Source organism: Pan troglodytes, chromosome 15 (genome assembly GCF_028858775.2).
Source record: "Pan troglodytes isolate AG18354 chromosome 15, NHGRI_mPanTro3-v2.0_pri, whole genome shotgun sequence".
Taxonomy (NCBI): domain Eukaryota; kingdom Metazoa; phylum Chordata; class Mammalia; order Primates; family Hominidae; genus Pan; species Pan troglodytes.
In genome coordinates, this window is record NC_072413.2 from 104627918 (window position 1) to 104642139 (window position 14222).

The window sequence follows — 14222 nt, forward strand, 5'->3', positions numbered from 1 at the left end:
ATGCCTCACACCGGCCCCTCCCATGCTGAGAGAGGTCAGAGTGAGCCCCATGCCTCACACCGCCCCCTCCCACGGTGAGAGAGGTCAGCGTGAGCCCTTGCCTCACACCGGCCCCTCCCACGCTGAGAGAGGTCAGCGTGAGCCCCATGCCTCACACCAGCCCCTCCCACGCTGAGAGAGGTCAGCGTGAGCCCTTGCCTCACACCGGCCCCTCCCACAGTGAGAGAGTTCAGAGTGAGCCCCATGCCTCACACCGGCCCCTCCCACGCTGAGAGAGGTCAGAGTGAGCCCCATGCCTCACACCGCCCCCTCCCACAGTGAGAGAGGTCAGCGTGAGCCCTTGCCTCACACCGGCCCCTCCCACGCTGAGAGAGGTCAGAGTGAGCCCCATGCCTCACACCGGCCCCTCCCACGCTGAGAGAGGTCAGCGTGAGCCCTTGCCTCACACCGGCCCCTCCCACGCTGAGAGAGGTCAGCGTGAGCCCCTTGCCTCGCACCGTCCCCTCCCTCGCTGACAGAGGTCAGCCTGAGCCCCTTGCCTCACACCGGCCCCTCCCTCGCTGACAGAGGTCAGCCTGAGCCCCTTGTGTCACACCGGCCCCTCCCACGCTGAGAGAGGTCAGCGTGAGCCCTTGCCTCACACCGGCCCCTCCCACGCTGAGAGAGGTCAGCGTGAGCCCTTGCCTCACACCGGCCCCTCCCACGCTGAGAGAGGTCAGAGTGAGCCCCATGCCTCACACCGCCCCCTCCCACGCTGAGAGAGGTCAGCGTGAGCCCTTGCCTCACACCGGCCCCTCCCACACTGAGAGAGGTCAGAGTGAGCCCCATGCCTCACACCGGCCCCTCCCACGCTGAGAGAGGTCAGCGTGAGCCCTTGCCTCACACCGGCCCCTCCCACGCTGAGAGAGGTCAGCGTGAGCCCCTTGCCTCGCACCGTCCCCTCCCTCGCTGACAGAGGTCAGCCTGAGCCCCTTGCCTCACACCGGCCCCTCCCTCGCTGACAGATGTCAGCCTGAGCCCCTTGTGTCACACCGGCCCCTCCCACGCTGAGAGAGGTCAGCGTGAGCCCTTGCCTCACACCGGCCCCTCCCACGCTGAGAGAGGTCAGCGTGAGCCCCTTGCCTCACACCGGCCCCTCCCACGCTGAGAGAGGTCAGCGTGAGCCCTTGCCTCACACCGGCCCCTCCCACGCTGAGAGAGGTCAGCGTGAGCCCCTTGCCTCACACCGGCCCCTCCCACGCTGAGAGAGGTCAGCGTGAGCCCTTGCCTCACACCGGCCCCTCCCACGCTGAGAGAGGTCAGCGTGAGCCCCTTGCCTCACACCGGCCCCTCCCACGCTGAGAGAGGTCAGTGTGAGCCCTTGCCTCACACCGGCCCCTCCCACGCTGAGAGAGGTCAGCGTGAGCCCCTGCCTCAACAGGCCACCGTGAGGGAGGAGCAGGGTCGCACGTGGGCTGCTGGGAGGCAGGCAGGGACTTGGGCCTGGGAGGTCGCGGTGGGGCGAGAGCTGGGCCTGGAGACACCCCTCTGAGGCAACAGCGGGGCCTACAGACTCTGTTCTCCAGCCGGAGCTGGGACTGTTCAGGTACTGGGAGGCGGGATGTGGGTCTGAAGAGCTTGGTTGCCGAAACTTCGGTGTCTACAAACGCAGGTGGGAACTGAGCCAAAAAAGCTTGTTTCCTGGGAGGTGGGAGATGCAGCCAAGAGAAACAGCTGTGCCTGCAGAGGCCGCCATGTGGGAGGCTGAGGCCGGGCCTCCTCAAATCGGCCTCTCCAGAGCCACTTGCAGCCTCCCGGCGTCCTCTCCGGGCCCAGCTCTTCCTCCCGGCTGTGTCTCCAGGCCTGACTCTGGCCTCCCAACAACGTCTTTGGACTCAGCTCCTGCCCAGCTCCCAGCGGCCCTGGTAGGCCCACCACTTCCCGAAGCCAAGCTCCCCAGGCCCAGCTCAGGCCTCACGGTGGCCTCTCCAGGCTCAGCTCCTGCCCTCCGATGGCAAGGTCGGTGGGCTCCTCTAGGCCCAGCTTGGGCCTCCCGGCGGCCTCTGCAGGCCCAAATCGTCCTGAAGTCGGCCTCTCCAGGCCCAGCTCCGGCCTCCCGGCGGCCTCTGCAGGCCCAAGTCGTCGTCAAGTCGGCCTGGAATTGGGCCTGGAAGAGCAGCAAGTCGGCCTTCCCGGGCCCAGCTCCGTCCTCTCGGCGGCCTCTCCAGGTGCAAAACTTCCTCGAGTCAGCCTCTCCAGGCCCAGCTCCTCCTGCCTCCCAGTGGCCTCTTTCAGCCCAGACCAGCTCATGGCTCTTGGCGGCCTTCCCAGGCCCCGCTTTTGACTTTTGGTGGCCTCTTCAGGCCCAGAACTTGACCTCCAGTGGGCCTTTGCAGGCCCGGCCTCCTGCCTCTCGAAGGCCTGCATGGGCCTGGACTCACAGCGGACTCACAGCGGACTCTCCATGCCCAGCTAGCCCTTGCCTCATTGCGGCCTCCCGAGTCCAAAGCTCCTGCCTCTCGGCCGCTTCGGCAGGCCCAGCTCCCGCCTGCCAGCGGCCTCTTTAGGCCCAGCTCATTCCTCACAACGGCCTTCCCAGGCCCCGTTTTTCCCTTCCGGCAGCCTCTTGGCCTCTAATTTGTTTATCTTTTGTGTATAAATCCCAAAATATTGAATTTTGGAATATTTCCACCATTATGTAAATATTTTGGTAGGTGATTTATTTGGGGTGAGTTTCTGCACCAAGCCCGAATTTTTTATTTTATTTTACTGATTATTTGGTGTTAAACAGGTTTAATGACGGTCATGGCAACTTTTTGGCACAATGAAAAATATCGCCCATGATCAACGTGTTCTGTTCTGGGGAAGGGGGCAAAGGCAGGGTGAATCACTTTCTTAAAAAGTATAGCTCAAGGTGGGAGTGCAGAGGGAATGGGGAGAAAACCCTCCCGCTGCCTGTGTCGAAGTGCAGGAGCCCCCACCCCCATACTCACCTGAGTCCAGCCCCCCTCTGCCCCCCGGGTGGCTCAGCCCAGCTCCTGCCTAGGAGAGCCTTAGTGTTGGGAGGGACCCTGATGACTGAGGAGCCTGGTAGCTCCAGGTTGCCCACACTTTCAGGTCTCTTGCCCCAGAAGGTGGCAGGATCCATTGGGAGGAAACAGGTCGCCTTGGAAGGCGTCCGTGGGTCCCCATCCCCAGGGGTAGGGGCCATAGGGGGCCCGCTCTGCTGCCTTGACCATACTCCTGGGCTTTGAAGGATCCTGGGCCCAGTAAGAAGGAGGTGGGTGCCAAGGTTGAGGAGGAAGCATCCGAGTATGTGTAGGGGGAGGACAGGGTGGGAGCATAGACTTTGCCAAAAGCTGCAGGTGGATCGGGGGACCCTGGGGGCTCAGGATCCAGCAAGGGGCGGCAGGAGTAAAGGAGGAAGGAATGACAGGTGCAAGTACCTTCCCACCAAAGCCCTTGTTGCCCTCTGGCTCCTCCCCAGAGTTGTCCCCACTCTCAAGTCAGTCACCCACTCCTTGAACTTGAGATCAGTGTCAGTGGTGCTAAAGCCATCATCAGCCATGACATCATCACCCCCTCCTCCTCATGGATGACCGTGTGCTCCTCGTCACTCGCCATGTCCTCACTGGCCATCTGCTGGGAATGAGCATCTCAAGTGGGCAGCAGCAGGGCTGCCCACTGGTCACCTCCCTCACCAGGGGCTGCAAAGTGGCCTGGAGCTCCATACTGAGTAGAAGGCTTTGGGCCAGAGTATGATGCAGTGCCAGACACCACCTGTGTCAGTTCCTGTAGTGCCTGACGGTCTATTTCCCTGCCGTCCAGGCTGTGTACCCCCCTGTGGGAGAAGGCTTGGGCCAGGCTGAGCCAGGTTCCCTGACTGTGTGCAGCCGTTCTGCCCCACAGAAGCTGCTCCTTGGTATCCGAGCTCTGGAGTGTTTAGGTTGCAACTGACAGGAGTTCAGAGGACACCCCAGGGGCAGTGGCAGTGCCCGTCTCTGATATGCTCCGCTCCCACGAGCCCTTGTTACACTCCTGCTAGCCCCTGGCTTGTGGGCTTGGCCTCTGAGCTGGACTTCTTTCGGTCCTTGTTGCAAGTGGGCCACCTTCACCTGGAAGGCCAGGTCGTGGTATTTCTGCGTCCCATTGGGCCCCAGGGTGTACCACCGCTCGCTCAGCATCTGGCTGACGGTCCGGATATCCTGGTTGGAGTGACCCTGGTGCGCCCTGCCAGGGCCTGGTGCCGCTTGCTGAAGATCATGACCGCCACTCATGGGCCACCGGATGTGGTCCTTGTCCCATTTGTTGGGGCTGCGTCCATCCTTCTCAGAAGATGAGTCCTGTTCCTTGCGCAGGGCACTGAGGGACTGGGCCTGACATCATCTGAGTGGTAGAGGCAACTGGGTGTCAGGAGACATGATGGAGAGGAAAGCATCATCATGGTCATTCTCTGTCTCACTGTCCAGCAGGGACTCCCCTGAGGGGCCCAGGGCTCCTCCGTGGTGGGAGGTGAGCTTTCACCAGGTTCCACCACCCCCAAAGTGTGTGGGGTTGCGGGCCCTGGGCTTTCAGGGCAGGTGGCTCCAGGGGGCCGCCCAGGGTCAACACTCCCTGTCCCACCTGGTGGATGCTCATGAGCAACAGCTGCCAACTTGGCAGGTTGTTTTCTCTGGTTGGAGGCCACTGAGTGACTGGCAGGTTGCTGGGCCTCGTGTGGCTGCAGGGAGGGGTGAGGAAGGGGATGGAGTACCAGGGGAACATGGCCACAGAGTGACCTTCCACATTCCTCCACACGAACATGCTGACGCCACGGGAGGCCTCACTGAACGCAGGCCTGGGGGCCGAGTACTTGGTCCGGGCAGGGGGTTCCTGGCAGGGGCTCACAACTCGCCCCCTCCTTAGCCAAGGTGGCTTGGGCCCAGAGAAGGGGGGGTTGGAGAGGAGCAGAAGGCCAGCCCTCAAGTTTTGTTTTGTTTGTTTTGGTTTTTGTTTTTGAAATGTAGTTTGACTCTTGTCACCCAGGCTGGAGTGCAGTGGCACGATCTCAGTGGCCTTCATACCTGGCTAATTTTTTGTATTTTTACTGGAGGTGGGGTTTTGCCATGTTGGCCAGGCTGGTCTTGACCTCCCGACCTCAGGTGATCCACCCACCTCAGCCTCCCAAAATGGGATTACAGGCATGAGCCACTGCTCCCAACTTCATTCATTTTTACTTGAAAAACTCCGTTAAGTATTTTTTTAAGGTAGACCTAGTGGTCCTGAATGCCCTCAGCTTTGTTTGTCGAGGAAGCACGTTATTTGTTTTTTCTTTCTGAAGGACAGCTTTGTCAGACATAGTATTAGTTGCTGGCAGTTTTTTTCTTTCAGCACTTTGAATGTAGTATTCGATTCTGTCCTGACCTGCAAAGTTTCTTTAACTTTTGACTATTTGATTATATTGTGACTTGGTGAGTATCTATTTGGTTTGAACCTCTTTAGGAATCTTTAAGCTTCATGGATTTAGATGTCTAAATCTTTCCCATGATTTAGGCAGTTTTCAGCCATTCTTTAAATAAACTTTCTTCTCCTTTCTCTACTTTCCTTCCCAAACTCCCATAAACTGACAATGGTTTGCCTAATGGTGTCTTGTTGGCTTTCTTTTCTCTGTCTTTTTTTCCTTTTCTTTTCTTTTTTTTTGAGACAGAGTCATGCTCTGTCACCCAGGCTGGAGTGCAATGTGTGGTCTCGGCTCACTAGGGTTAGGGTTAGGGTTAGGGTTAGGGTTAGGGGTTAGGGTTAGGGTTAGGGTTAGGGTTTTAAGGTTAGGGTTAGGGTTAGGGTTTTAGGGTTAGGGTTAGGGTTAGGGTTAGGGTGTTAGGGTTAGGGTGTTAGGGTTAGGGTTCGGGTTAGGGTTATTGGTTAGAGTTAGGGTTAGGGTTAGGGTTCGGGTTAGGGGTTAGGTGTTAGCGTTTAGGGTTAAGGTTAGGGTTATTGCTTAGGGTTAGGCTTCGGGTTTGGGTTCTGGTTGGGGTTGTGGTTTGGGTTCGGGTTAGGGGTTAGGGTTAGGGGTTACGGTTTAGGGTTAGGGTTAGGGTTTTTGGTTAGGGTTAGGGTTAGGGTTTAGGGTTAGGGTTAGGGGTAGGGTTAGGGGTAGGGTTAGGGGTAGTGTTAGGGTTAGGGTTTGGTGTTAGTGTTAGGGGTTAGGGGTTAGGGTTAGTGTAGGGGTTAGGAGTTAGGGTTAGGGTTAGGGTTAGTGTTAGGGTTAGGGTTAGGGTTAGGGGTTAGGGGTAGGGTTAGGGGTAGGGTTAGGGGTAGGGTTAGGGTGTTAGGGTTTGGTGTTTGTGTTAGGGGTTAGGGGTTAGGGTTAGTGTAGGGGTTAGGAGTTAGGGTTAGGGTTAGGGTTAGGGTTAGGGTTAGGGTTAGTGTTAGGGTTAGGGTTAGGGTTAGGGTTAGGGTTTTAGGGTTAGGGTTAGGGTTAGGGTTAGGGTGTTAGGGTTAGGGTGTTAGGGTTAGGGTTAGGGTTAGGGTTTTTGGTTAGAGTTAGGGTTAGTGTTAGGGTTCGGGTTAGGGGTTAGGTGTTAGCGTTTAGGGTTAAGGTTAGGGTTATTGCTTAGGGTTAGGCTTCGGGTTTGGGTTCTGCTTGGGGTTGTGGTTTGGGTTCGGGTTAGGGGTTAGGGTTAGGGGTTACGGTTTAGGGTTAGGGTTAGGGTTTTTGGTTAGGGTTAGGGTTAGTGTTTAGGGTTAGGGTTAGGGTTAGGGGTTAGGGGTAGGGTTAGGGGTAGGGTTAGGGGTAGGGTTAGGGTTAGGGTTTGGTGTTAGTGTTAGGGGTTAGGGGTTAGGGTTAGTGTAGGGATTAGGAGTTAGGGGTTAGGGTTAGGGTTTTGTGTTAGGTTTAGGGTTAGTGAACGGTTAGGGTTAGGGTTAAGGTTAGGGTTAAGACGTTAGGGTTAGGGTTAGATTACCATTTCTAACCTGTTTTATTTTGTTTTTTTTCTGAGACAGGGTCTCCCTCTGTTGTCCAAGGCTGGAGTGTAGTAATGCTATTGCAGCTGACTGCAGCCTCAACCTTCCAGGCTGAAGCGATCCTCCTACCTCAACCTCCCACGTGGCTGAGACTACAGGTGCTTGCCACTATGCCCAACTAATATTTGGAATTTTCATATACGTGGATTCCAGAGGGGTGACAGCGAACCGTGAGTAAGCATGGATTTTGGTATATGCAGAGATGGGGTGCTGGAACTAATTCTGTATACTGAGGGACGACGACTGTATATGTTTTTACAATTACGCTGTAGGATACATTCTGTTGCATAGCCTTGAAAATAATAATTTTTAACTGAGTGGAATAATAATAATAATATTGCTAAAAGTAGCAGCTGGCCAGGTGTGGTGGCTCACACTGGTCATCGCAACACTTTGGGAGGCTGAGGCAGGAGGATGGCTTGAGGCCAAGAGTTTGCGATAGGCCTTGGAAACGCAGGGGGAGTCACCATCCCTACAGAAAAACACATGAATTAGCCTAGTGTGGTGGCATGTTCCTGTAGACCCAGCTACTTGGGAGGCTGAGGTGGGAGGATCACTTGAGCCCAGGGAGGCTGAGACTGCAGTGAGTCATGATCAGGCCTCTGCACTCCAGCCTGGGTGACAGAGTGAGACCCTGTCTCAAAACAACAAAAAAGTAGCCACTAACATCAACTGAACTTTTATACCAGGTGCCTATTGATACCATAGTTTAATTTCTTAGAACTGTTTCTTATTTCACTTAGCAACTCTGTCTTCAGTTACTCCCAGATTTTTACTGTGTGTGTCCAGATGACCTTTTGTTTAGATTGAATTGTCTCCCCAGAAGTAAGATTACTGTGAGTCATGGTGAATGGACATTCTCATTACCCTTGATGTAAGTTGACAGGGTTTTGAGTGCCTCCCAGCTATAATCTTAGCACTTTGGGAGGCCAAGAGAGGAGGATTGCTTGAGGCCAAGAGTTGGAGGAGGCAGTATGGCAGTATGGTGAGACCCTGTCTCCACTATTTTAAAAAATTGACAGGCTTTACCCGGGAAGGCTTATACACAATTTAAACACCCCTCATAGTATAAGAAAGTGCCCATTTCACTGCACCTTTGCCAGCACAGGGTATTATAATTTAGTAAGTCATTTTTTGTTTGATTATTTTAAATAGATAAAAGACCTCATGTTACTTTACTTGTCACATTTCAACATCTTTCCTTAGCTTATTAGCTCTATCTCTTTTCTGTCTGTAAATGGTTGTTGTTGTTGTTTTGTTCTTTGAGACAGGGTCTTGCTCTGTCACCAGGCTGGACTGTAGCGGCATAATCATGCCTCGCTGCAGCCTTGACCTCCCAGGCTCAAACTTCAGCATTCCGAGTAGCTGGGACTACAAGTGTGCACCACCACTCCCAGCTAACTTTTTTCTTTTTTTTTGGATAGAGACAGGGTCTCGCTGTGTTGTCCAGACCGGTCTCTAGCTCCTGGCCTTAAGCAATCTTCCTGCATTAGCTTCTCAAATGGCTGGAATTTCAGGCATGAGCCACCATGCCTGGCCTGGGCTAGTCCCATATTCTCTAGAGTTCTCTTTACTTTGTGCTAGCCAATCTCTCATTGTGCTGTTCACCTGTTATAATGAATAATTCTCTGTATTAAATTTTACCACTTTAAACTTTTGAGTGGTTTATGCTTCCTGATTGGACTCTGACTAATATGTTAGGAAGGGTCCCAGGAGGTAAACCCACACAGATGGGATTTGGGCATAGGTTTGGTTTCCCAGGGGGCAGTGCTGAGCTCTTTGCCAGTGGGAAATGGGATGCTGGTGATTTCCAGTAGGTGACCTCACAGTGACTCAAGCTACCACTTACTGTTGATTGTGACAAAATGCCAGCTGAGGCACATGCCTTGGGAGCTAAGTGGTTTCTGCCCTTGACCACTGTGAAGACTGTTTTGGGAAGGGTCGCTTTGGATGCACTTGAGCAGGGGTCCCCAACCCCTGAGCCATGGAGTCGTAAGGAGCCACACAGCAGGAGGTGAGTGGTGTCGAGTGAGGGAGTGAGGGAAGCTTCGTCTGTATTTACAGGCACTCCCCTTTGCTCACATTCCCGCCTGAGCTCCGCCTTCTCAGATGAGCAGCAGCATTAGATTCTCATAGGAGAACGCACCCTGTTGTGAACCGTGCATGTGAGGGATCTAGGTTGCGCTGTCCTTATGAGAGTCTAATACCTATTGATCTGTCACTTTCTCCCATCACGCTCAGGTGGGACCATCCAGTTTCAGGAAAACAAGCTTAACACGCCCACTGATTTGACATTATGGTGAGTTCTATAATTATTTTATTATATATTACAGTGTAATAATGGAAATAAAGTGCCTAATAAATGTAAATGTGCTTACATCTTTTGGCCCAGCTCCTACCTCCCGGCAGCCTCTCCAGGCCCAGAACTTTCTCCAGTCAGTCTCTACAGACCAAGCTCATGACTCACAATGGCCTATTTAGGCCCATACCCTACATCACGGCAGTCTCCTCAGATGAGGCTACTGCCTCACAACAGCCTCCACAGGCACAGCTCCATCGTTACAATGGCCTCTTTAGACCCAGCTCCTGCCTCCCAGCCTTCTCTCCAGGCCCTGAACTTTCTCCGTAAGTTGAGGTAGCTGGGACTGTAGGTATACATGATGATACTTGGGTAATTTTTAAATTGTTTTGTAGACATGGGGTCTCACTTTGTTGGCCAGGCTGGTTTCAAACTAATGGCCTCAAGTGACCCTTCCACCCCTGCCTCGCATCCTCGAGGTATTTGCCACCACAAGGAGCACTTGTTCAATTTTCTAAAAAAGAAATTTCTAAAGTAAGGCTGTGGGATGATGGCAGGAAGATAAAAGAAAAACAGAAGAATAAGTTAAAATGACTTATTCACACATATTCTTTTGACAGCAAGAAGAACTTTTAGTATATACATTCCTTACAAACAAACAAAAGGCAGGTAAACAATGTTGTATAGGAACTTCAACACGCACTGTACAGTATTCCCACTTTGCTGACATAAGTTATGGAAATTTCGTAGTTTACTTGAGTGTCGCTACCAGTATTTTGCTTCTCTGATGATTTTTATCAACTTCCTCATCTGTTAACTTCTCTCCAAGGTATGTCATGTCACGACATACTGCCGCTGCACGAACATGGCCAGTGTCTTCCTATTCAACATGTAGAATGCTTTCCTAATTTCTCTTTTTACTCTCTGTCTTTGTGTTCTGCATTTTCCTTACTTTTATTGTCAGAAACTCCAGAAAGTCAATCGTACTAATTTATCACGATTTGCTTTATTAATTTATACTTTGCTTATATGGAATTTTGCCCAGCAGACCTCATTACAGTTTCTAACCTGTTTTATTTATTTATTTTTTTTTTCTGAGACAGGGTCTCCCTCTGTTGTCCAAGGCTGGAGTGTAGCAGCGCTATCGCAGCTGACTGCAGCCTCAACCTTCCAGGCTGAAGCGATCCTCCTACCTCAACCTCCCACGTGGCTGAGACTACAGGTGCTTGCCACTATGCCCAACTAATATTTGGAATTTTCGTATACGTGGATTCCAGAGGGGTGACAGCGAAACGTGAGTAAGCATGGATTTTGGTATATGCAGAGATGGGGGGCTGGAACTGATTCTGTATACTGAGGGACGACGACTGTATATGTTTTTACAATTACGCTGTAGGATACATACTGTTGCAGAGCCTTGAAAATAATAATTTTTAATTGAGTGGAATAATAATAATATTGCTAAAAGTAGCAGCTGGCCAGGTGTGGTGGCTCACACTGGTAATCGCAACACTTTGGGAGGCTGAGGCAGGAGGATGGCTTGAGGCCAAGAGTTTGCGATAGGCCTTGGAAACGCAGGGGGAGTCACCATCCCTACAGAAAAACACATGAATTAGCCTAGTGTGGTGGCATGTTCCTGTAGTCCCAGCTACTTGGGAGGCTGAGGTGGGAGGATCACTTGAGCCCAGGGAGGCTGAGACTGCAGTGAGTCATGATCAGGCCTCTGCACTCCAGCCTGGGTGACAGAGTGAGACCCCGTCTCAAAACAACAAAAAAGTAGCAGCTAACATCAACTGACCTTTTACCAGGTGCCTACTGATACCATAGTTTAATTTCTTAGAACTGTTTCTTATTTCACTTAGCAACTCTGTCTTCAGTTACTCCCAGATTTTTACTGTGTGTGTACAGATGACCTTTTGTTTGGATTGAATTGTCTCCCCAGAAGTAAGATTACTGTGAGTCATGGTGAATGGACATTCTCATTACCCTTGATGTAAATCGACAGGGTTTTGGGTGCCTCCCAGCTATAATCTTAGCACTTTGGGAGGCTAAGAGAGGAGGATTGCTTGAGGCCAAGAGTTGGAGGAGGCAGTATGGCAGTATGGTGAGACCCTGTCTCCATTATTTTAAAAAATTGACAGGCTTTACCCGGGAAGGCTTATACACAATTTAAACACCCCTCATAGTATAAGAAAGTGCCCATTTCACTGCACCTTTGCCAGCACAGGGTATTATAATTTAGTAAGTCATTTTTTGTTTGATTATTTTAAATAGACAAAAGACCTCATGTTACTCTACTTGTCACATTTCAACATCTTTCCTCAGCTTATTAGCTCTATTTCTTTTCTGTCTGTAAATGGTTGTTGTTGTTTTGTTCTTTGAGACAGGGTCTTGCTCTGTCACCAGGCTGGACTGTAGCGGCATAATCATGCCTCGCTGCAGCCTTGACCTCCCAGGCTCAAACTTCAGCATTCCGAGTAGCTGGGACTACAAGTGTGCACCACCACTCCCAGCTAACTTTTTTCTTCTTTTGGATAGGGACAGGGTCTCACTGTGTTGTCCAGACCGGTCTCTAGCTCCTGGCCTTAAGCAATCCTCCTGCATTAGCTTCTCAAATGGCTGGAATTTCAGGCATGAGCCACCATGCCTGGCCTGGGCTAGTCCCATATTCTCTAGAGTTCTCTTTACTTTGTGCTAGCCAATCTCTCATTGTGCTGTTCACCTGTTATAATGAATAATTCTCCATATTAAATTTTACCACTTTAAACTTTTGAGTGGTTTATGCTTCCTGATTGGACTCTGACTAATATGTTAGGAAGGGTCCCAGGAGGTAAACCCACACAGATGGGATTTGGGCATAGGTTTGGTTTCCCAGGGGGCAGTGCTGAGCTCTTTGCCAGTGGGAAATGGGATGCTGGTGATTTCCAGTAGGTGACCTCACAGTGACTCAAGCTACCTCTTACTGTTGATTGTGATGAAATGCCAGCTGAGGCACATGCCTTGGGAGCTAAGTGGTTGCTGCCCTTGACCACTGTGAAGACTGTTTTGGGAAGGGTCGCTTTGGATGCACTTGAGCAGGGGTCCCCAACCCCTGAGCCATGGAGCCGTAGGGAGCCACACAGCAGGAGGTGAGTGGTGTCGAGTGAGGGAGTGAGGGAAGCTTCGTCTGTATTTACAGCCACTCCCCTTTGCTCACATTCCCGCCTGAGCTCCGCCTTCTCAGATGAGCAGCAGCATTAGATTCTCATAGGAGAACGCACCCTGTTGTGAACCGTGCATGTGAGGGATCTAGGTTGCGCTGTCCTTATGAGAATCTAATACCTATTGATCTGTCACTTTCTCCCATCACGCTCAGGTGGGACCATCCAGTTTCAGGAAAACAAGCTTAACACGCCCACTGATTCGACATTATGGTGAGTTCTATAATTATTTTATTATATATTGGATATATAATAAATATATATATATTTATTATATATATTAATATGTTAAATATATTAATGTTAAATATATTATTATATATTGTAATAATGGAAATAAAGTCCCTAATAAATGTAAGTGTGCTTACATCTTTTGGCCCAGCTCCTACCTCCCGGCAGCCTCTCCAGGCCCAGAACTTTCTCCAGTCAGTCTCTACAGACCAAGCTCATGACTCACAATGGCCTATTTAGGCCCATACCCTACGTCACGGCAGTCTCCGCAGATGAGGCTACTGCCTCACAACAGCCTCCACAGGCACAGCTCCATCGGATATTGGATATATCCAATATCCACAGCCCACAGCTTCCTCAAGCCAAGCTCCCCAGGCCCAGGTCAGGCCTCACGGTGGCCTCTCCAGGATGAGCTCCTGCCCTCCGATGGCACCTGCAGGCCCCAAATGGTCTCCGGTCGGTGGGCTCCTCCACGCCAAGCTTGGGCCTCCCGGCGACCTCTGCAGGCCCAAGTTGTCCTGAAGTTGGCATCTCCCGGCCGTGCCTCCCAGCAAGTAAGCAAGCTCTTTTGGCTCAACTCCTGCCCAGCTCCCAACCGCCTTTGTGGGCCCCGAACTTTCTCCAGCCAAGTTCTTTGGGCCTAATTCCTGCCGCCCGGTGGCCTGTACGGGCCCAGCAATGGTTGGAGAACAGCCTATGCAGGTCCCCGCTCTTGCCTCCCAGGGGCCTCTCCAGGCCCAGCTCTTGACCCCACGGCAGCCTCTCAGGGCCAAGTCCCTGCCTGCCTCCCAGCAGCCCGCGTGCGGCCCAGCTCCTCCCTCACGGTGGCCTGTTGATGCCCATGCCTCTGGCACCCTGCCCAGAGGCATGAGCCCCTGCCTCACACCGGCCCCTCCCACGCTGAGAGAGGTCAGCGTGAGCCCTTGCCTCACACCGGCCCCTCCCACGCTGAGAGAGGTCAGAGTGAGCCCCATGCCTCACACCGGCCCCTCCCACGCTGAGAGAGGTCAGCGTGAGCCCCTTGCCTCACACCGGCCCCTCCCACGCTGAGAGAGGTCAGAGTGAGCCCTTGCCTCACACCGGCCCCTCCCATGCTGAGAGAGGTCAGAGTGAGCCCTTGCCTCACACCGGCCCCTCCCACGCTGAGAGAGGTCAGAGTGAGCCCTTGCCTCACACCGGCCCCTCCCACGCTGAGAGAGGTCAGCGTTAGCCCCTTGCCTCACACCGGCCCCTCCCACGCTGAGAGAGGTCAGCGTGAGCCCTTGCCTCACACCGGCCCCTCCCACGCTGAGAGAAGTCAGAGTGAGCCCCATGCCTCACACCGGCCCCTCCCACGCTGAGAGAGGTCAGCGTGAGCCCTTGCCTCACACCGGCCCCTCCCACGCTGAGAGAGGTCAGCGTGAGCCCTTGCCTCACACCGGCCCCTCCCACGCTGAGAGAGGTCAGCGTGAGCCCTTGCCTCACACCGGCCCCTCCCACGCTGAGAGAGGTCAGCGTGAGCCCTTGCC

At 52.9% G+C, this 14222-nt stretch overlaps 1 protein-coding gene and 1 pseudogene across 1 annotated transcript; both read left to right on the forward strand.

The window, feature by feature from the left end:
* LOC112208996 (putative uncharacterized protein FLJ46235) overlaps positions 1–13802 on the forward strand; it is a 64427-nt pseudogene extending 50625 nt beyond the window's left edge.
* On the forward strand, positions 1267–2682 carry LOC134808329 (putative uncharacterized protein FLJ44672). Its single transcript, XM_063793181.1, has one exon. It carries the CDS (start codon positions 1695–1697, stop codon positions 2544–2546), a length of 852 nt encoding a protein of 283 aa, XP_063649251.1. The 5' UTR covers positions 1267–1694; the 3' UTR covers positions 2547–2682.
* Positions 13803–14222: the final 420 nt, after the last annotated feature.

Coding starts and splice junctions, on each gene's coding strand:
- LOC134808329 (XM_063793181.1), top strand. CDS start 1,695: ATGCAGCCAAGAGAAACAGCTGTGCCTGCAGAGGCCGCCATGTGGGAG.